The sequence below is a fragment of the Solea senegalensis genome, linkage group LG2, assembly GCF_019176455.1.
Source record: "Solea senegalensis isolate Sse05_10M linkage group LG2, IFAPA_SoseM_1, whole genome shotgun sequence".
Taxonomy (NCBI): Eukaryota; Metazoa; Chordata; class Actinopteri; order Pleuronectiformes; family Soleidae; genus Solea; species Solea senegalensis.
The window spans coordinates 11,785,391-11,805,652 of record NC_058022.1 but is presented as its reverse complement, the minus strand read 5'-3'; the positions used below and the strand labels follow the sequence as shown (position 1 = coordinate 11,805,652).

Genomic DNA, 20,262 nt, shown 5'->3' with positions numbered 1-20,262 from the left:
CCGCTTCACGTGCTGGTCCTTGCCCCCCCCGTTCAGAAAGGCTGTGGGTACCACCTGGATCTGTTCATGGTGGGGGTGATGCTTGGTGTGTGCTCCTTGATGGGTTTGCCGTGGTTCGTGGCAGCCACCGTCCTCTCCATCAGCCACGTCAACAGCCTAAAGCTCGAGTCCGAGTGCTCAGCTCCCGGTGAGCAGCCCAAGTTCCTCGGCATCAGAGAGCAACGCTTCACTGGCCTCATGATCTTCACTCTGATGGGCTGCTCTGTCTTTATGACATCTGTGCTGAAGGTCAGTCACACCCTTATAATATAGTTATTCTTATTGGTTTTGTGAGCTGGTAACACTTAATTTTACAATACAGCAAGAACATGGCAATACTATGCCAATGATTTTGTAATAAGTAACCACTGTATTACTAATTAGGGCAGCAATGATTAATTGCCGAATCAATTGTCGATCGATTACTGAATAAAAACTAAATAATTGCAACCACCTCATTACAAAAAGATGTTTTTAGCTTATTAAATGTGAATATTGTCTGTGTTCCTTGCTCCATATAAAAAAGAATTCATTAAAATCATCAAAACGGATCAGTTTTGGTTTGTGGACAAAATAAGACATTTGAGAACATCATCCATATGTCCCACATTTTTGTCACCAAGTTTGTACTTGGTGATTACAATGGGAATAACAATACTTTGCTTATTTCCTATTGCTATACTATCATCATAATGTTGCCGCACTGTAAGGTACAGTGTTACAAAATTCCCTTCTGTAATTGCACTACAATTCTTTCTTAGGATGACTGAAATACAGCCATTAATGACATGTATAATGGTGTTGCTGACACTGCCTTTAACTTTGTCCCAGTTCATCCCTATGCCTGTGTTGTATGGAGTGTTCCTTTACATGGGAGCGTCTTCTCTGCGAGGAATTCAGGTAAATGATTCCAGTTAATTACTCTTTATCACTACAAGAAGCAAAGCAACTCTCATCTCATTTGACATTTATTATGAATGCCTTTGTTATAGTACGTGTGACCGTTGACAGCAAAGCTTTCTGTTTTAATGCTCACGCCATTCATGCATGAAAACATCACCACATTTAAAATGTGGTAATTAAACACTTCAGGACCGTATGAATATATATGTATGTTTTGTGAGTGTTTGTTCGATTAAGATTAAATGGAGATCTGGTTTTGTTAATTTGTCGACTCGTCTCCCAGATAATCTGTGTGGACTGTTAATTCCCACAAAGCCACGATGGGGGATCGCCTCCATATTGTCTGGCTGCCCAGATATGAAGTGTTAATTGGCCACTAGTGTGTTCTCAGCATTTATAGAACACCTGACTGTTATTTAATTGCCCTGTTTACTTCTCATTTCCCTTCATTTTTTGATTTATCTATTATTGGTTTCGAAAAATTATAATTAGACGAGACAAAAATATCAGACCATTCTGTCTTTTTGTTGTTACACATCCAGCAAACACGGGGCAACTTTTACTTCAATATTGCTAGATGTTCCACTTTCTCCTGCAAACGGTCAATACCGTCATCAAGAAGAGAGTGTTATTAAGAGATTATTGGTAAAAAAATGAGCTTCCTTGCTAACATGATGTTTGTCACGCTTAAGAAACATTTTACCCAGGTGTAAAAAAATGTGTTGTCTCCTAATTTGTCCTCTCCAGTTCTTTGACCGTCTGACACTGTACGGCATGCCGGCCAAGCACCAGCCAGACTTCATCTATCTCCGACATGTGCCCCTGAGGAAGGTGCACCTGTTCACCATCATTCAGCTCAGCTGTTTGGTTCTGCTCTGGGTCATCAAGACCTCCAGGGCTGCCATCGTCTTCCCGATGATGGTCTGTAAATAGTCCAATTACACCATCTGCACACCCATTTGCACAACCTGAACACCTTTCATTAGACAGTTGACAGTTCAGCGTGTGTGAGTACAGGTATTCTGCCCGTCTATGCTGTGATGCGTGCAGGCTCTAAATATTGTAAACGATTAATTATAATGTCATGGTCGCGATCGTTTACATATCTCTTCATTAGTTTTCTAAATGTTCTCTGACATGGATATGAACAATATTTTATATTTTAATTCTGCCTCATAACACATGTAGTAGAGAACATCATCTCCATAATAATTAGTGTCGTCAAAAAAGACACTCTTATCCTTAAACAACCAAGTGTTCTTCCATATCTCAGTCTGTTTTCCATTTAAATAAGTGTAACCCAATCTGCTTTCTCATGACCACGTGTGACATTTGTGGAATCAGCCGTTGTGTCAACCCTGCAGGTCTTAGCTCTCGTGTTCATCAGGAAGTTGATGGACTGCATCTTCACCAAGAGAGAGCTGAGCTGGCTGGACGACCTCATGCCAGAGAGCAAGAAGAAGAAGCTTGAGGATGCTGAAGAGGTGCGGCTTTCATGAAACTACATATTTTTTTCCAACTGGAGCCCACAGACACTTAAACTATTTTAATTGTATATAAATGTCTGAATGGTCTGGGCTCCATCACCCTACCTCTCTAAACTGCTTCAACCATTATGTTCCCTCTCAGGCCCTTGGTTGCCCCTAAGACCGGGTAAGACCGGGCTGAAGCTCAGAGGGGATCGGGCGTTTGCAGTCACAGCTCTGCAATAAGTTGCTTTTAACTGTTAGGCACAGGCTTCTTTTCTTGTTTTTAAATCTCTTTTAAAGACACATTTGTTTTCATTAGCTTTTACCACAGTACGAGTTGAACTTTTATTTGTGTTGTTTTGTGGGTGTTCTCATGCACGTACTATGTACGTACAGATTTTACACTGTACTGCACTTTGGTGCAACTCGGTTGTTTTAAATGTGCTTTATAAATAAAGTAGGATTGGATTCTATTTCACTGTTTTTTTTGTGTTTTTTTAATTAATTCTCCAGGAGGAGGAGCAGAGTATACTGGCAGAAGATGAGGGAGTAGAACAAATGCCGTTAGACGGGTACAAGTATGTTACACTACACATTTTAAGAGTAAATTATCTGCTTCAAAATGTACAGTACATTTTAAATTGTTTCGTCTTTTTTTCCCCACAGAGGATTACCCGTCATCAACATCACGGATGAAATGTCAAAAGGCTCCTTTGGAAACACATGGAATGCCAGTAGTTCTTTTCTGTGAATTCTCGGTCTGTGTTGAGGGCAGACCAAGAATTTTGCAGATTATGTTAAGATAGGATCTTTTGAACTGTTAAAGACACAGAAAACCTGCATATGGTTAGTGCTGGCAGAGATGACCAGGAATAATATTGGTAATTATAAGTTCATAAAAAAATCTACCAATTAAGAAACTAAAAAAATAAATAAATGTGTGCACACTAATAAGCTTTGGTGAACATTTCAGTAAGGACATTTATTTAGTAATTATCCACAAGGTTGGCTCGCAATTTCTCATCATATCTTTAGCGTCTTAGTCTAATGACATATGCTTTAAATTTATTTGTAGCTATAAATTTACAGGGATCTGTCCGAGAGGCATTACACAGTTTTATAATAAAGGTCTGTATTTTAAATATGTATATCTATATCTATTTAACGCACATAAGGAGAATATACTGCACTTAACCCAGCGTTTATGTTAGTTAGTTCCACGTGTCTTGCTGGAATATAATTTCAAGAGATGGAATTGGGGAAAGACAATCAATGTTACTCTTATGTTCATAAATGAAGTTATAGTCTGAGACTGCAAAGGAAAAACCTACCAATGCAGTGCTTATACAGATCAATAACATGTTTTCATTTAAAAATGTAAGTATAACAGTGATAAACCACCACACTCTAAAATGACTTTTTAATTCATGAGTGAACAACATACGTTTCACCTGTGGCTTCCAATCAGCTCGTTTGGGCAAGTGTTTACAGCTGAGCTAAATCACAGATCACATGACCAATCACAGCAACACCTGGGTAACACTCCCTCCCTCACTCATCTTCTACCACTTTATTCACATGAGGGTCACGGGGGGGTCAGTTTAGAGTGTCCTAATCCCCAAATCTGCATGTTTTTGGACTGTGGGAGGAAACCCAAGAGAGCAAGAGAGCTAACCACTACACCAACCATGTGGCCTGCCTAGCAGACAATATGTACACCCATGAAACAAACATACAAACATAAGCAGTATGCATTAATATTCCCAAAATCCTGACACAGGTTTTCCAAAAGTGATTCCATTACACAATGTTTTGAAAAAAATCAACGTCTGGTTTCAAGGGTTAATCCATCACGTGTATGCTGTGACAAGGAAAAACAAAAATCTACTGACTGAGGCAAATTGGACTAATTAGGGAGACATGAGCAACCCCGTGATCCAGTGGAACAGTCGGTATGATTTATTGTTTATTATTCTTGTCATAGCATGAGTCCAATTTGTGTTTGTGTGACCATTTGTTCCACAAAATGTTGTGAGAGAAATTATATGAATGCATACTGCTCAGACAGAATGTTTTCGACACAGGTGTTGCCAACAAAAAGGATTTTGTGATTGGTCATGTGATGTGTTATTTAGCTCAGCTGTGAACACTTGTCTAATTAAGTGATCCTGATGAAGCCATAGGCTAATGTCACTGTGCTAAGTGTGATGGTTCCTGTGAATGATCAGCACCTACATGTTTCGTCTGTGCAGGGGGATTCAGAATACTTTATACAATATAATAATACAACATACAGTATATTCAAATTTGACACTGAGGAGTGGGTGATGCTATATAATGTTTTTTTGTTTTTTTACCTCCCTTTAATGTAGGGAAATATTAAAAATCAAATCAGTATTTAATCCTTGTAATACAGTACAGTTACACACAGTATTATGTCTTGTGTGCTTTATAGGGGTGTCAAACTCACGTGGACCTCCTTTGAAAATCATGTTATCATGAGCTGAAGCACAGCTGCCAGCCAGGTATGGCAATATTTTTACAATAGTAATAATTATGACATTTCATTGTAATCAGCGCGTGATTAAATGTATTACAATTATATATATGTGTGTGTGTATATATATGCATATTTATATATATGCATATATTCTTGTTTGGTGATTCAGTTACAGTTGTCCACGTTATTATTTAGTAAACGTTAGACTTATTTCTGTTCTTGATATTTATAGATTGTGATGTTTTTATTGTGAAGTACACCTCATTCAATATCAAAACAAACACTTTTACTTTGAAATCGGTGAGATATCGTTGTTAATCTCTTAAATTCTCTAGACCGCCCTCCTACTGGCCAGATTAGACGCTCATTGTCTCCCCCAGGTCATTTGAGTTTGACACCCCTGTTGGAAACAAGATGTTCCGCATGAAATGAGAGAAAGATGAAGGACGATGTTGTGCGTCTCTGTTGCTGTCACGTCTGTGTGTTTATCACCAAATCTACATTGTGCGGCGTGGATTATAAATCCTACAAATCAGTTTTTTTGTAAATGTGTGTGGTATCTTATGTGTCTCAAACAGTCTTGTCTGCTCTTTCAGTTTGTCCTTCTGTGTAAACTGTAAAAATGGAAAGCCAAGAGTATTCACTCTTGATTTCAAGTCGTCTACATGTTGTTTTATTGTATTGCTGTAAACCTTGCATTTTGAGATTATCATTCCATTGGATCCTTTATTCATATAATAACCAGGCCGTATTGTTAAAATAAATCTGATGATTTTTTTTTCCTGAAAAGTCACATGGAAAACCCTGCATAATGCACATTTTTCTCATGTGACGGCTTTAAAATTTTGCCTTGCAACCCTTAAGTAGCAAAAGATGACATGCTTTAGAGTATTTACAAAGAACAGTATTATGTACATCTGTTCAAAAACAAATACTTAAATACTTTCTAGGTGAAAATATAAATATTCCAATACATATTTACATGAGAAATTAAGTATTTATATGTTTGTGTAATTAAATAATTGCTGCAGAATATATTGTAGCCTAACAGACCCTTGGAGTATGTTATTGCTTAAGTGTGTTAATATAAACATGGATATCAAGAATACTGTAAAAATTAATAAGCAATATCATGAAGCCATTTTCCCCCTAAATGATTAAAAAACTCCTCTGAAGAGGCTGAATTGTCAGTGTTATCCGAATGTAATAAATACTTACGAGCACTCTTGTCTCTCATGTTGTTTTCACACAGTAAATCTTCAACTTCCAAAGTTTGACATGAAAACATGTGGCTGAACTTACTTTAATTTAAATGTTTTCTCAAGATGAGGAAACAAAACCGTAGAGAAATCGTCTGACAGACAATTTGACGCAATTTGAAGCCTAATTTGATTTAAACACTTGTTTGACTCATTTCACAAGGCAGTCAGTAACACATTTATTTCTGTTGGGTCACGCAACTTCTCATGGCTTTACTCACTAAACTAAACTCATAATTGAATGATTATTAGTGTGATTCAGAGATCTCTCTGTAACAATCCCACGGAGATCAGTGTTGCCATGCAGATTCATAAGCAAGCCTTTGAGAGTTTTGGCCTGAACCGGAGCGTGCTGAGCATTTGCTCAACAGATGGTTTTGATGTTCTACAGATGACAGCTTAGAGATGTGGAACATCCCTCGGCATGTCAAGCTACTGGCTCATGTGGATTATTGTTTACAGTGCCAGGAGGATCTCAAGTGTGTCGACCCAGTCGTCGCCACTGAGTCCAACTGGAATGACATAATATCCTCTCATTTAGCTTAGCCGTCCCTCCTTGTTGAGCTGTCACTGGGAAATTCTTCTCCAGTGAACAGCTGACAGGTGACACACCGTCTTGTTGCCAGGTAGTATTCTTTAAAAGAACACATCCCCCAAAGGACTTGTTTATCAATTTGATCTGCTTCCATAAATGGGAGGATTAAGAGAACTGATGGAATTTCCAATGGTTGTTTTTAACACCAACAATAATAATAATAATAGTTTATTGAACTTACTATAACTAACAGTGTTATTCTTATTTATTTATTTATCTTAAGTGAAGTGTTTTCTCAGATGTAGACGCTCCATGTCAAACCAAGAGGGAACTCAGCATTGTACACATTTCTTTATTGAAAACTAAATGTGATTTTTCTGAATATTAAGAAAAGCTATCTAGGTTATCTACAGAAGTACTGTCAAACTAGCAATTCAAATCAATAATGGGAATTTTATATATAGATATTTTTTAGTTTTAAGTTCAGATGAGAAGGATAATAAAAAATCAAAATGTGAAATCTTTAAAAAAAAAGAAAAGAATCATGACGTCAATGCTTGATGAAATAAATTCACCCAGCATTTACGACACAATTTCAAACATACTGTCGTGTTTTTTCCATTTTGACAAACATTTCCCTTCAACCACCGAAGGCCGACATCGCTTCTTATCACGGGAATTTAATAGCATGACCAAGAAAAAGGCTCGTACACACTGTGAAACATAGAATAGCCACAGAGTCACTGTTGCATTACTGAGTCTAGTCTCTTCTGCCCCGGCCCGTCTTCAGCCAGGACACAAACTCCTTGGCTGCCTGGTCCTGCAGGTAGGAGCTCACATCGCTGGTGTAGGTGCCGTCTGCGTGACGTCTCAATAAACTCCTGCAGAAGTAGATGTAGTAAGACGACTGAGCACAAGGGCAGAATGATATTTGAAACGACACCGGTGTTTTGTACATTTATAAATCAAACACTCACCCATTCCTTTTTGAATTCTTGAGCCACTGTACAAAATCTTGAGCTCTTCTCGTCTCCAGGTATTTACTGTAATCGTTGGAAAATGTTCCCTCCGAGTGTCTCTTCATGTTTGGGAACACAAGTGGTTCAGTTAAGGAGTTTTCGTTCAGTGACCTGAAAAAAGAAAAAGAAAACGCATGATATGAGAGAAGTCAGCGCAGGAAACACTTTCTCTGTGAAACCTTCACTTCCTGTCACGTGTGTTTTTAAAATGCCTGTATCTGCTGCTTCTTTCTGTCTTTTTTAACTCACTCCACCGCTGTTCATCCTGCATCATCTACTAATCATACTGTTCATAATTGGCAGTCGTATCTGTAAATTCTCACGGATGGATTGGATTCAAAGATTACACTAAGAAATACTTGAGTAGAATTTGACACACGTTCTACATTTCCTTATTCCTTAGATATTTTTTTAACACCTTTGCTAAAACAAACCTTACTTAACGAAATTATACTGCAAATTATGATGATTTCACATCATGAATTTCAGCCAAAATGACATGAAAATGGCATGGTTGATGATGATGATAATAATAATAATGATAATAATAAGAAGAAGAGTTAAGATCTCTTTGCTTGTCACAAATAAAACGTGAATCTTGTCAATTTGCATTACTGTTCTGCAGTTAAGAATCGTGTGACCAGTGAGCCCATGAGAAAAAGAAGAAAGTTGATCTTACAGGGAGTTTCGATCTGTGTCCTGGTCGGGCACCTGCCAGCTGCTCTGGATGATGATGAGAAGCAGGAGTGCAGCCAAAGTGTGGGCGCTTTCCATCATCTCAGCCTCTGAAACATGAGCAGAAACATTGTGAGGCAATTTCACTAAAGAATATTAGAATAAAGGTTCACAGAATATTATAGATTTTTATTTTAAAGTATAAAAATTCTTACCTGTGCTCCTCAAGTGTTAGAATCAGGAGTAGAAATTGACCGCTGCCCTTCTTCTGTCTTTGCTTCTGCAGCTGTTTCATGGTCCCCCTTTGGACGCGCTCACTCTTATATAGAGGAGCTGGGGAGAATTCTCTCAGGTGATTCGCTCGTCACACAAACCTCAGCATGTCCTCCGTTTCTCTCGACCCATTAGTCAGCTTCCGTCTCACTCCACTGAGCGTATTTGACTTAACAATAAGTACTAACATCTCAGCAAAAGCTGCTACTTTAGGTGTCACTATCAAACATGACCTTTACCCTGACAAATAAATCCAGAACCTGCATGTGTTTGAACGACTGCCTCTCACGTCACATGCAATAAAAGCTGATTATTGGCTTATTTTGGTTATTTGCTTTTTCTGTTGGAGACTGGAATATCTAATATCCAATATTTTCTTCTTTATACCTCTTTAAAGTTGATGGTTTTATATGAATGTTTCATGACCATAGAAAAACAAATTGTAATACATTTATTGTTGTCTAATTGAGGATCTGATTCTGTAATATAGATAATATATGTATTCAACTAATGTTTATTTTTTTACAATAGGATTGAATGCATTGAAATTTCACGAGAGAATTCTATACTACATACATATACTGTATAAGATTTTTATAAACAGAAAAGTGACAAAATATTAGGGAACTAAGCCTTAGTGTATGTATATGTATATCTATATACATATACATATATAGATATACATATAAGATTTTTTTTAAACATTCTTCAGATTTTCCTGCTTAAAAAGGTAAAAGTTACAAAATATTAGGGAACTAAGCCTTAATATTGGTGTGTGTATATATACATACATATATACATGTATACATATATAGATATACATACATATATAAGATATATGTATAGTGACAAAATATTAGGGAACTAAGCCTTAATATTGGTGTGTGTATATATGTATACATATTCTGAAAAATGTACTTCTCTCTCATTTGCATGTCATTATTCTGACGTCAGTGTATAATGTTAACTTGGCGCGCTTTTTTAAAGACTGACTGAAAATATACTAAAGTTACAAGAGACACAATAATACAATAACAATACAAGTTTATTTTACCTTCATTACGACATTAATGCAAAACACACGATACTACACAACAACAACAAATGTTAAATGCTATTAAAATTTGGCCTATTTTCAAGACAATTCTCCCATTCCACATAAAACACAAAATACTCATTTGTACAAGCAACTGGCTATTCATTTCACGTAAACAAAAACAAACACGTCTACTAATTGTTCGACCTGACATTTTAAGAATATGAGGGAGACGGAAAAACACATCAGAGAAGAAAAAATACAGTGGTAATGTTCAATATAAATGCATTCACATCAATTTGGGATTAACGAGGCATTTTTGCAAGAAGTGACTCATGAGGGTGTATATATGACGGAAGGCTGATCCGCTGAGAGCATGGTTCTTGTCCGTGTACCACTGAAATGAACACCACAGTGGTATCAGTGCACACAAAACACTTTCATGTCACAGGATTAAGTTATGCACAATTCTTTCTCTAATAATAATTCATATGATGCAAATGGACACCTTCATTAAATAGAGACCATCAAGGTCAATATCACTTCCACTTTCCTGAGCCAATATTTACCATTGTCTCAAAGTCCACCCCCGCATCCACTAGAGCTTTGGAGATCTGCGCTGCCTGCTGGAAATGGACATTGTCTACAGGAAAGACAGTGTTTCACTACGTGACTGAACATCAGAGCTCAAGTTTCCAGGGCAAACAGAGTGTATTTGTTCAGGGCGTCACTCTGTTACCTGGTGCACTGATGAGAACCAGGGCCTACACACGACATGAGATGTATTTGAATTAAAAAAAGATGAAACGTACCGTCCGCTGTGCCATGAACCAGTAGGTAGTCGACAGTTTTGAAATTCCTTGCTCTGGCTGTCACTGTAGAATTCTGTCGTATACATATAAAAAATGTCATTGTACAGTCAAACACATGAGATGATGATGTTGTTATTTAAGGTCATTGTCATAGAGTTTGGATGATCTTTACTGTGTAAGCGTCGGAATTTTCAGAGGGAGTGCCCATGTAGCGTTCGGTGTACACGGCGTCTGCAAGGAAAACCAACACTTACAGTTCTACAGTGCACATGAGACAAACATACAGTGCAAAACAAAAGGTTTCATACCATTTTAGAATAGATTTGAGTCCTAAAAGGGAAAGTCAGCTGAGTTTACGCAGATCAAAATCTGTTTACATGTGTGAAAATAGTACTAATGGTACAGATAATAATAATAATAATAGATTTTATTTGTATTGCACTTTACATTTGAAAAACAAACCTCAAAGTGCTAGATAGCTGAAATGTCAGTGGAAAGATTGTATGCAGGTAAAACTATCCACTACAGGCAGAGGGTGGCACTTGCTGTACAGACTGTAAAGCCCTTTGAGACAAACTGTGTTTGTAATGTTGGGCTATATTAATAAAATTGACTTGACTTGACTTATATTCTGACTGTGTCATTAGGTCGCAGATACAGTATATGTGCCTTTAACCAAAGCTTCCACATAGACAACAATACCCCAAGATGTACGTAAGTGGGACCCTAAACATCCACAGAGTAAACAAAACAGTGTTTAATAGTGACGCTAGAAGGGTACTTTATCATTTTCTCTTCATGCGCTAACCGCGCATGCTCAGAAGACAACACCAGAGCTAATGCTAGCTTGCTAACAATCAAAGGAGACAGTTGCAGCTACGTTATGGCAGAAAAAGTGCTAACAACAGGTGTTAAAAGCCCAGAAAGTGCTAACAACTGTTTCTACTGGATAGCTAGGTTAACTTTATGTCTTTGTGAATGTGTGAGTATTTGTTGTTTTCATCTTCATGTTGTCAAAAAAGTATCCAGATGTACACAAAAGTCACTGGAATGTACGGAATCATGAATTTGTGTTCATTGCGTGTTCCTGTGCTCTGGAGGTGTAGCTTCAGAGGGAAGTCTGAAGAAAGGGGCTTGGACTTTCGAATTCAAAATGTAGCCTGCTAAAACAGTTTTTCCAGGATGTCCCTGGATTACACCCTTAAATGGTAATTATGTCAAGGTGGGAATATGGCACTCTTAGAATAGACAATACAAATAAACACAACTTCGCTCACCATAATATTCCCACTTAGCTACTGGCGCCACTGCTATTCCACATTTGAAAAGTCCGGTTCCAGCTCCCAAGGCCATTGAGGAAACATAACCACCGTATGACTAAAGATCAGAATTGAAGAAATGTAGTAAATACAAAGTGCACAAAATATAACAAAGTGGTCAACAAGAGAACATACAACTCACCCAGCCCCATATTGCTATTCTGTCTTGGTCAATAAAACCCATGTCAATGAATTTCCTGTAACAAAAAAACAAAACAATCATTAATTGATTTTTTTAAAATCCGATTTATATTATATAATTTGTGAATGGTGTGATGTCACAGAGGTGACACAGTCATCAGACATCATCACCTCACAGCAGCGATCTGATCTTCCACTTCAAACGTGCCAAGGCGCCTGTAGATTGCGTGCATTATTTCGTCGCCCTGGTAACCGCTTCCCCTTCCGTCAAAGCTGGCAATGATGATCCCATGTGAGCTGGAGAGCGACGTGCCCCAGTTCAGCTTGAATTTATAGCCAACCGTCTGACTACAGGGGCCACCATAACTGCACAGGACAGCATTGATCAGCACATTGGCAAATAAATGTCATTCACTGATTTATAATGACAGTGGAAACAGTGCAGGGCCCTCCACTCACACGTCGATGAGAAGAGGGTATTTTTTAGATCTCTTAAAATTTGGCGGCAACATCATCTGATACCACAGATCTGTCGGGAAAGAATAATTGAAGTTAGCAAATTGAGACAAAGGCAGTTTCTAACGCAGTTAAGCCAAATTAGTATCCAATGATCACTGGCAGGGGGTTAACTTTTCAATACAAAAGAAGTCACACTTTAAAGAAGGATTTAGGGGAATGTGCTCAAACATTTCTGAATGGTACCATAAAAACAGGCGGTGTCTCACCAAATCCTGCAACCTTGAGTGTGCCGTACTCCATTTTAGGCATTTGGAATTCAGAGAGAATATTTTCCAGGTTCTTGTTGTCTTCAAGGATGGAGATTTCTGTGAGACCAATAAGAGAATAACAGCCACAGTATAATAGTACGGTACAATGTTCCCTTTTACAGGCAGGACTTAGTCTAATCTGGGGAACGTTGAGTTAGGGCTTTCTGATATACGTATATACAGTTATGTGATTAATAACACATGTGTCTGTGCACACCAGAACAGTAAGCAAAGTCAGATGACAATTATGGCCTAAATGACACCACTGTGGTGAATAATTCAGCTGCTTTAGGGTTAGTTCATTACACTTTGTAACAAATTGTGTGTATACATACGTGCACCTGGCCCCCTGTTGTCCATGAGCGTGTAGAGGGGCAATCCAGGTCCTAGCAAAACAGAGATAAACAACATAGGCTGAACATTTTTTGTCTGATCTAGTAGATTAGATTAAAGACCCACTTTTTCCAATACTTGCAAATCTGAGATTGTGTTCAAAAATTTTTTTCTGGTTTCCCCAATATTAATCCCGCACTTTTTAGACCTACTCGTAGAGGGACGGGACCTCATTCCCAGAATGTAAACAGTGTCCGCCATCTTTGCTAACAGTTACTCTAACAGGACCAAGTGGCACGTAACAGAGAAAAGAATGAAGATATTTCTCAACTCAGGGGAAACTGAGGTTGGGAAGCACAATTTTTCAAAAATACTGCCCCTATTCTAGTAATACAAAGCTAAATGCAAATTGATGAAGTCAGTCAGTCATCATCTAACCGCTTTATCCTCCACCAGAGGGTCGCGGGGGGTGCTTTACAGGTCATTCTGATGCACTGGAAGAGTCCCCACCCTCCTTCTCACACTCAGTGGATAAGTGACGCTCTGTAATGTTTGAAAAAATTAAAATATTCCTTTTGTGGCTCGAATATAAAATGTTCTAAAATCTGGTTGCCATTGTTTGTCAGGACTAAACAGCTTGATGTTAATGGTACAACCTCCTGCACCCAGTGGTGATCATTATTTACTGGCCGAACACTCTTCCTTGTCTCTTTGATTTATTTGGTTGTGTGCGTATTTATTTTATGTGTTTATTTGTGGGGTTCCGTACTTTTTATTTTATTTCCTTCTGGATTTATGGGTTATTATTATTACTGAGGTACAGATTTCACGTGTTTACACTATCTCAAACATCGTTCTCTTCCACTCACTTATCCAGTAATACATATGAAGGTTCACATACTTAATCATAGCTTCTAGTTTCGCTGTTACAAATCACCGATTACACACACATCAGGTCTCCTGAACAACTTGAACCACGATTATTTTTTTTAAGCTTAGATTATGGTTCACAGATGATGCACATCATAGACTCATTCCCACACGTTGACCATGGATGAAGAAGAGGATGAAGAGGAAGGGGGTGTTGGGGGCAACTGACCGTAGCAGTCCATTCGGTAATAAGAGGCGTCAAGGCTGAAGTAAGCAGAGTTGTACTGACACCTGTCACCGTGCAGGTCACAGGTGAGACACTGTGGGGCAGAAGAGCTGCTTCCGATCATCATCCTGATGAACAAACAAGCAGCAGCTCATGTCACTTACATCATTCTGTTTTTTTGTTGTTGTTTTCTTTACAACAATTTGCATTTTTATCCTTGTTTGACTTTTGACTTGAGCTGTTATTTCTCAATCCCAATCAGCTTTTGGCTAAAATGAATAAATAAACATTGACTTATAGAAAGAGAAGAGCACAAACTAGGACAAAATAGTATGAAAAAAATAATAATACTGAAAACAAATCAGTTTGGCCACCTCACAGGTACAAATATCAACTTACTTGTAAAGATTTCTTTTTACTGGTATCCCTTTGTACTCATTGCTCACAAAATATCTATGGAGAGGAAAATCACACTAGTCAGACGTACATGTATTTATTTTCTAATATTAAAGTGTATTAAATGCATGGTGCCATCACTCACATGGCATCTTTTGTTAATTTGGATATGTAGATGACTTCCCACTTCCCAGAGGTAATAGGAGTTGCTTTTCCCTTTAAAAAAAAACCCAGAACCATTAGTCTAAAAACACTATAAATGTCTGTTTTACTTTCACATAATTATAACTGAACAGACTTACATCTTTCACGTAATGAATGTGCTTATATCCCTGAGTGTCACTCATCACTTTGTAGAAACTGAGTTTGTCCTCAGCAAAGAACACAGGTAAAGGCACGTACTGGAAAAAATCAGAGATATTTTGATGTCACACGGCAACTCAAACGCTGAGTATCAGTTTCTTACACAGCAGGTGGTGACCTTTTGGAAACTTACATGACCGACCCAGCCGGTTTTGCTTGTTTGCTCAAACTTCTGTATAAAGTAGACAGTGGATTATTGAGATCATTTCCACGGAGACCAGCTCAGATTTTCCAACCAAACGAGTGAGTGGAGAAATGAAAGATACCTGCAATTCTTTCCAGTTGCTTCCATCAAAGTCATAGATCTGTACCACCAAGTGATTCTGCTTTCTCGTGAGCCACTGCACAGCAACGCGTTCATCTGTAACCCAGGTCACTGAGCACAAAATGTGATCACTGAGTAAAGGCAACAGAAAGTGACAAGGCTTTCACATAAGGCAGACCATGAGAAACACTGTATTTGCATCTGCGTTGAAAGGTGGCGTGACGTCAAGTTATGCTGTAAACTGAGGAAACGGAATCTACAGACCCAGAAGCAATGGACGCCGGAGCAAACACCTGTGAGCGGCGGGACGGATTGGTGGTATCAACCACGAATAGTTTGGCCTTTGTAAGGCTCGATCCAGCCTACGAAAAAATAACGACAAAAATGACTCATTCGCCTTCTACTTCTTTTATCATCCACATGTCACAGCGGGCGCTGGTGCCAATCCCAGCTGACATGGAGTGAAAGGCAGAGTACACCCTGGACAGGTCATCACAGAGACACACATAGAGACAAACAACCGTCCAAACAGTTTAGAGCAGCGGTCTCAAACTCAAATGACCTGAGGGGCAATGAGCATTGAGTCCGGTCAGTCAAATGAAAAAAGTCCAGCTTTTTGGGATAAAGCAACTGTTCAGTAAGATATGAAAATGAAATAATAACAATATGGTTGATGACAGTTCACAGAATTTCAAAACAAAGGTGTCAATATGGAACGATATATAACTCGTAAAAAACGATGAATATAAAAATCTCACCTTTGGATATGGAATAGCCAATGTTTGTGGATATTGATCAGATCCATACCAAGAGAACTCCACTTTCTGAACTTGTGTATCATCCAACTCTAGATAAGCCAAGTACTTTCCATCCAACGACCACCAAATTGCCCCGTTGGATGCAAACACTTCCTCTGAAATTGTCAGATGAGACAAAAAACAACCTGTAACTCTAACTGTCTCACACAAACATGCACACGTCTGAAATAGTGAACATTACTCACCCTCATACACCCAGTCAGGGACGCCATTAAGGATCTCGTTCTCTTTCCCGTTGTTCGTCACTTGCACGGCGTCGGCGGTGACGTCAGGTTTTACAAAAACGTTATAGTTTGAGACGTAAGCCTGCGAAATTATAGTATTTAAAGGGCTTTACCATAAACACAGTCCAAACTCGAATTTAAACATTTACTTCTTTCATGACACGTTTTTTAAACAGTGGCGAGATTTATTTATTTATTCAGCCAAATGTATTCAGCCCATTGCTGCCTCACTCACTCACTCACTCACTCACTTACTCACTCGAACAAAGCAAGTTTTCAAAGCACTGACGTTGAAGTAGCTGCAAAATGGATTTCTTTAGCCTAAGAGACTGGAATTCATATTAATTTCTAATTTCACCAACCCAAAAATACAAATCAAATAATAAATATTATAATTTGTGGTTGATATGTTGTCTGTAAAACATAAGATATAACCTTAAATTTTAACCTAAAGCTGAATTTAACAACTGCAAACATGGCTACATGGTGTCTAAAAAAATGTATGAAGCTGACTGAAATACAAACAAACCTCTGGACAACGTTCTCTTTTAGGTATAAAAAATATAACCAAAATACAACCAAACGGGAACGTTGTGTGGAAACCACGGTGCAACCACAGGAGAACGTTTCAACGCTTTTGGTTCCCTTAGCGTTTAGGGAACGTGAGGCTCCTACCTAACCATGAGGGAACATTCTCTAAACATTAGTTTGGGAAAGGTTCTCTGAATGTTAGTTTTTGGTTTGGTTGTAACTAACCTTAGGAAAACCTTAGGGGAACATTCTCTGAACGTTAGTTTTTGGATTGGTTGCAACTAAACTTAGAAGAACCTTAGGGGAACATTCTCTGAACGTTAGTTTTTGGATTGGTTGTAACCTAAACTTAGAAGAACCTTAGGGAAATGTTTTCTAAATGTTGGTTTTTGGATTGGTTGTAACCTAAACTTAGAAGAACCTTAGGGGAACGTTCTTTGAACGTCGTGTGTGCGTAGAGATGGTGTAAACTCACAAATTTGTGTCCTTTTGGTGCCCAGGCAAAGTACTGCACAACAGTTGGAAGATTCACAGGTGTAACAAATGTTCTGCAATGACGGATGAAAAACAATCCCTACTTGTCATTTGGATGTTTCTGCCAGTGTAAGGTTCTAAAGTTTCTGCTTCTTAAAATAGCGATCACACGAAAACAAAATAAAGTGACTTACGAACTCTCCCTGTCGTAGATAGAGTACGAGGCCGTGAATGAGTGTCTCCATTTCTGTTGAAAGCAGATATGTGCAAAGTCAGATTTCAAGCAGTTAGGGAAGTCAAAGTGTGTGACCTTCATGTAGCGTTTCCCAACCTCTGTGAAGTTGCTTTCAAAAGCAATGTATTTATGATCACCAGACAGCAAGTAATCCGTGGCCTCCACCTGGGACTACAGGGAAAATAGTAGTATCAACTTTTATTCTACATTGATAAAGTGATGCTTACAAAATATCACAAGTAAACATGTTTTTATTACAAAGGTTGAATTGCTCAGATACAGTGACTCCTCTTTTGTTTCAGCGTTGTGGAGAAATATGTTCCCATCTCTAGCCTTGTGCAAATATTCCTTGTCTGCGGATGAGAAGGACAATAAAATACAAATATGATGATTTATATTTCATGTAGCCTCATAATAGTGTTGATTTCACTGGTGTTACCTGATATCCAGTATAAATTGTAGGATTTCCACCTAATGGTGTCATTGAAGTAGTCGTCAAGTGTGAACGGCCTTTTGGTTGCACCAGGTTCTGAAATTATAAAGAATTATGACAAATGACCGCGTTACTGTAACTGAGTAGGTTTTTGTGTACTTGTAATTTGTAATTTTACTTTTACTGTTTTTTTGGAAGTACTGTACTTCGCTATGTTTGAGTTCAAAAGAAATCATGCATCAGAAACTCTGGCAGTGACATTATAACTTCCATTTGTTTGGCCTGTTTTTGAACATTTAAACAAAGACTCAAACAAATGTTATATAAAATATGTGTTGTACTGTTCAAATTTCACATTTAACAAGCAAAATCTGGTGTTCATGTACAACCACAGCGTTTTGTTTTTGTTTGCTTTTTTAAAAAAACTTTTTTCTTTATTTTAAATTGTTAACTGTAAATAACTGCCAGATTTTGAAAGTTATTCTGGGAAAAATGGGCAAAAGCATTTAGTTACAGGACATTTTCTGGCAATTTTATGGTTAAAGTCCAGATGGACATTTTGAGGCTAAGTAAAATTTGAACAAAATTGTGCTACTTTTAAATGAGTAGAATATTTCAGTACTTTTTCCACCTCCGCAAATGGCAAATATCACACAGAGTCTTTTTTAAGCTGTGGCATCTGAACTGTGTCACCCTCCACCACACGGTGGCGCTATTTGAACTGCAACTTTCCAGCAGCATGCAACTATGACCCTGACTATTAACATCAATCACATTAGGATTGAATGCTCTGCCACATGTTTTTCACTATAGGAAAGTGGAACTGTTGAATCACACAGGGGTGATAAAAACTGAATTTGAGAACAATGATGCACAAGGACAAAAAAAACAGAAGCAAAAGGAAAAAAATGGCGTTTGCCCAGGTTTGTGTGATGATCTTCACACTGAAACACACGCACAGACACAGAGGCCCTTGCTATGACTTACTGCTGAAATAAACTGCTGGGATTGTTATTAACAGGATGACGACAGCCGCCCCTAAAACCCCCCACAGCACCTTGCTGCAGCCCTGTAATGATGACACACACAAAGTTACACACATTATTGTCACAAATCCCACAATACACAATCCGACGCTGAAGCCTTAACAGTTCACTGATCTTTTTTTTCTTTTCTTTTTTTTACCCTAAATTGAGACTAACTGCAGAAATCAAAGATACATTTAAATATATACTCGTTTGTTTGGTTTTGTAAAAGTACAATTTCTCCCTCTGATGAAGCGTAACAGCAGCGGACTTGATTACTGACCATGATGCAGATGCAGTCGCAGTGAGGATCCCAGTACTTCAGTAGCTTAATCCTTTACACGTTGACTTTACAGTGGATTCTTTGACAAGCAGCCGAGTGAACATACTCTCCAGTGAAAACACCCGGAACTTTATAACTCTGAAAAGAATAAAGTTATAAAGGTAAAGGGGGGTGGGAAACAGGAGAAAAGTCAGCCTCTCCCTACTTTAGACCATGGAGCAGACTTCTCATTCTTGCCGCTGCATTCCTGAGTGGAGCCCGACACCAGACAGAGATGAATCCCTGAAGTCAGCGGCACAGCCTGCAACTTTCCAAGAACGCACAACTTCAGCTGCAATTTAGGAAGTGGCTTTTTTTTCTCTCGCAGAGGGCGCGAGTCATCCAACAAGTCATCCACTCCACAACATGCGAGGACGCAGACAAAGTCTACTCCCAGTGTTATGTTTTCCACGTGTAGAGTTAGTGTTGATTCTCTAAAAGACGGTAATGAAGAGCGGATGGGGCTTCATTATAATAAGGAGTCATTATTGGGAACTTGAAGGCAGGGCTGGCCCTAGACATGCAGTATGTGGTGCCTTGGGCAAGATTGCCGATTATTTTTTTAGTCATTTGAAATGTTTAACCCTTCTGTTACCAATCCTGTCGTCGCCCACACGCGCACTTCTCATCACTCCTAGTCCGTTTGTGATATCTAGAACATTTAAAAAAAAAAAAAGAAAATGCACTGATGTTCTGTCCAGGGTGTGACCCCGCCTCTCGCCCTATGTCAGCTGAGATTAGCACAGCATCCCGCTAGGATAAAGCGGTAGAAGATGGATGGCGATAAGCAGAGAAATAGAGCTTTGCGCTCATATACTTGTCATTACAGTACGCAGACAATTTTACAGCCATAAAAACCTGAATATCATGATGGTCATAACAGGGTTAAATACGTTTGTAGCTACATTTACAAATGTAAAAACTGCATGTTTATATACTATCAGTCTAAAATGACATATTCTCCTTCTTTCATGGGGTTTGTGGTTTCATCCTCCTCCTC

General features: G+C 38.5%; 3 protein-coding genes across 5 annotated transcripts in view; 1 reads left to right on the top strand and 2 right to left on the bottom strand.

Moving 5' to 3' along the window:
• slc4a10b (solute carrier family 4 member 10b) overlaps positions 1 to 6,134 on the top strand; it is a 33,563-nt gene extending 27,429 nt beyond the window's left edge. The window contains exons 21-27 of one of the 2 annotated variants that reach the window (XM_044014115.1): positions 37 to 288; positions 871 to 939; positions 1,690 to 1,863; positions 2,307 to 2,426; positions 2,925 to 2,989; positions 3,078 to 3,208; positions 4,867 to 6,134. In XM_044014115.1, the coding sequence (XP_043870050.1) occupies positions 37 to 288; positions 871 to 939; positions 1,690 to 1,863; positions 2,307 to 2,426; positions 2,925 to 2,989; positions 3,078 to 3,162 (765 nt within the window). In that variant the 3' untranslated portion in view covers positions 3,163 to 3,208; positions 4,867 to 6,134. Of the gene's footprint in view, positions 1 to 36; positions 289 to 870; positions 940 to 1,689; positions 1,864 to 2,306; positions 2,427 to 2,924; positions 2,990 to 3,077; positions 4,005 to 4,866 lie in introns of those variants that run through there. The other variant, XM_044014123.1, reaches the window with a different exon arrangement.
• Positions 6,135 to 7,217: 1,083 nt separating this feature from the next.
• On the bottom strand, positions 7,218 to 8,595 carry gcgb (glucagon b). Its single transcript, XM_044014150.1, has 3 exons — positions 8,404 to 8,595; positions 7,683 to 7,835; positions 7,218 to 7,586 (listed from the first exon to the last, which is right to left on the bottom strand). The coding sequence occupies exons 1-3, from the start codon at positions 8,499 to 8,501 to the stop codon at positions 7,466 to 7,468; spliced, it is 372 nt and encodes a 123-aa protein (XP_043870085.1). The 5' UTR covers positions 8,502 to 8,595; the 3' UTR covers positions 7,218 to 7,465.
• Positions 8,596 to 9,699: 1,104 nt separating this feature from the next.
• On the bottom strand, positions 9,700 to 19,758 carry LOC122765385 (fibroblast activation protein, alpha). Of its 2 annotated transcripts, XM_044019620.1 has the most exons (27): positions 19,429 to 19,758; positions 19,224 to 19,361; positions 18,903 to 18,984; positions 17,922 to 18,011; positions 17,741 to 17,835; positions 17,579 to 17,653; positions 17,442 to 17,494; positions 17,249 to 17,321; positions 16,204 to 16,324; positions 15,959 to 16,113; positions 15,465 to 15,562; positions 15,202 to 15,331; positions 15,069 to 15,107; positions 14,875 to 14,973; positions 14,718 to 14,788; positions 14,576 to 14,629; positions 14,180 to 14,304; positions 13,083 to 13,133; positions 12,706 to 12,804; positions 12,440 to 12,509; positions 12,152 to 12,346; positions 11,982 to 12,036; positions 11,798 to 11,897; positions 10,693 to 10,751; positions 10,521 to 10,593; positions 10,278 to 10,351; positions 9,700 to 10,105 (listed from the first exon to the last, which is right to left on the bottom strand). In XM_044019620.1, the coding sequence occupies exons 2-27, from the start codon at positions 19,224 to 19,226 to the stop codon at positions 9,998 to 10,000; spliced, it is 2,247 nt and encodes a 748-aa protein (XP_043875555.1). In that variant the 5' UTR covers positions 19,227 to 19,361; positions 19,429 to 19,758; the 3' UTR covers positions 9,700 to 9,997. The 2 variants fall into 2 exon arrangements, with proteins under 2 accessions (XP_043875555.1, XP_043875554.1); XM_044019619.1 differs by having other exon boundaries at positions 19,224 to 19,758.
• Positions 19,759 to 20,262: the final 504 nt, after the last annotated feature.

What these genes read in the sequence shown, in the direction of transcription:
- LOC122765385 (XM_044019619.1), bottom strand. An exon ending in ACTCAAGGTTGCAGGATTTG is followed by an intron (nt 12,510 to 12,705) that starts GTGAGACACCGC and finishes CTTTCCCGACAG; the next exon opens with ATCTGTGGTATCAGATGATG. An exon ending in GAATAGCAATATGGGGCTGG is followed by an intron (nt 11,898 to 11,981) that starts GTGAGTTGTATG and finishes TCTGATCTTTAG; the next exon opens with TCATACGGTGGTTATGTTTC.
- gcgb (XM_044014150.1), bottom strand. Translation starts at nt 8,501, where the DNA reads ATGATGGAAAGCGCCCACACTTTGGCTGCACTCCTGCTTCTCATCATC. An exon ending in GACACAGATCGAAACTCCCT is followed by an intron (nt 7,836 to 8,403) that starts GTAAGATCAACT and finishes TTCTTTTTTCAG; the next exon opens with GTCACTGAACGAAAACTCCT. An exon ending in AAGAATTCAAAAAGGAATGG is followed by an intron (nt 7,587 to 7,682) that starts GTGAGTGTTTGA and finishes CTACTTCTGCAG; the next exon opens with GAGTTTATTGAGACGTCACG.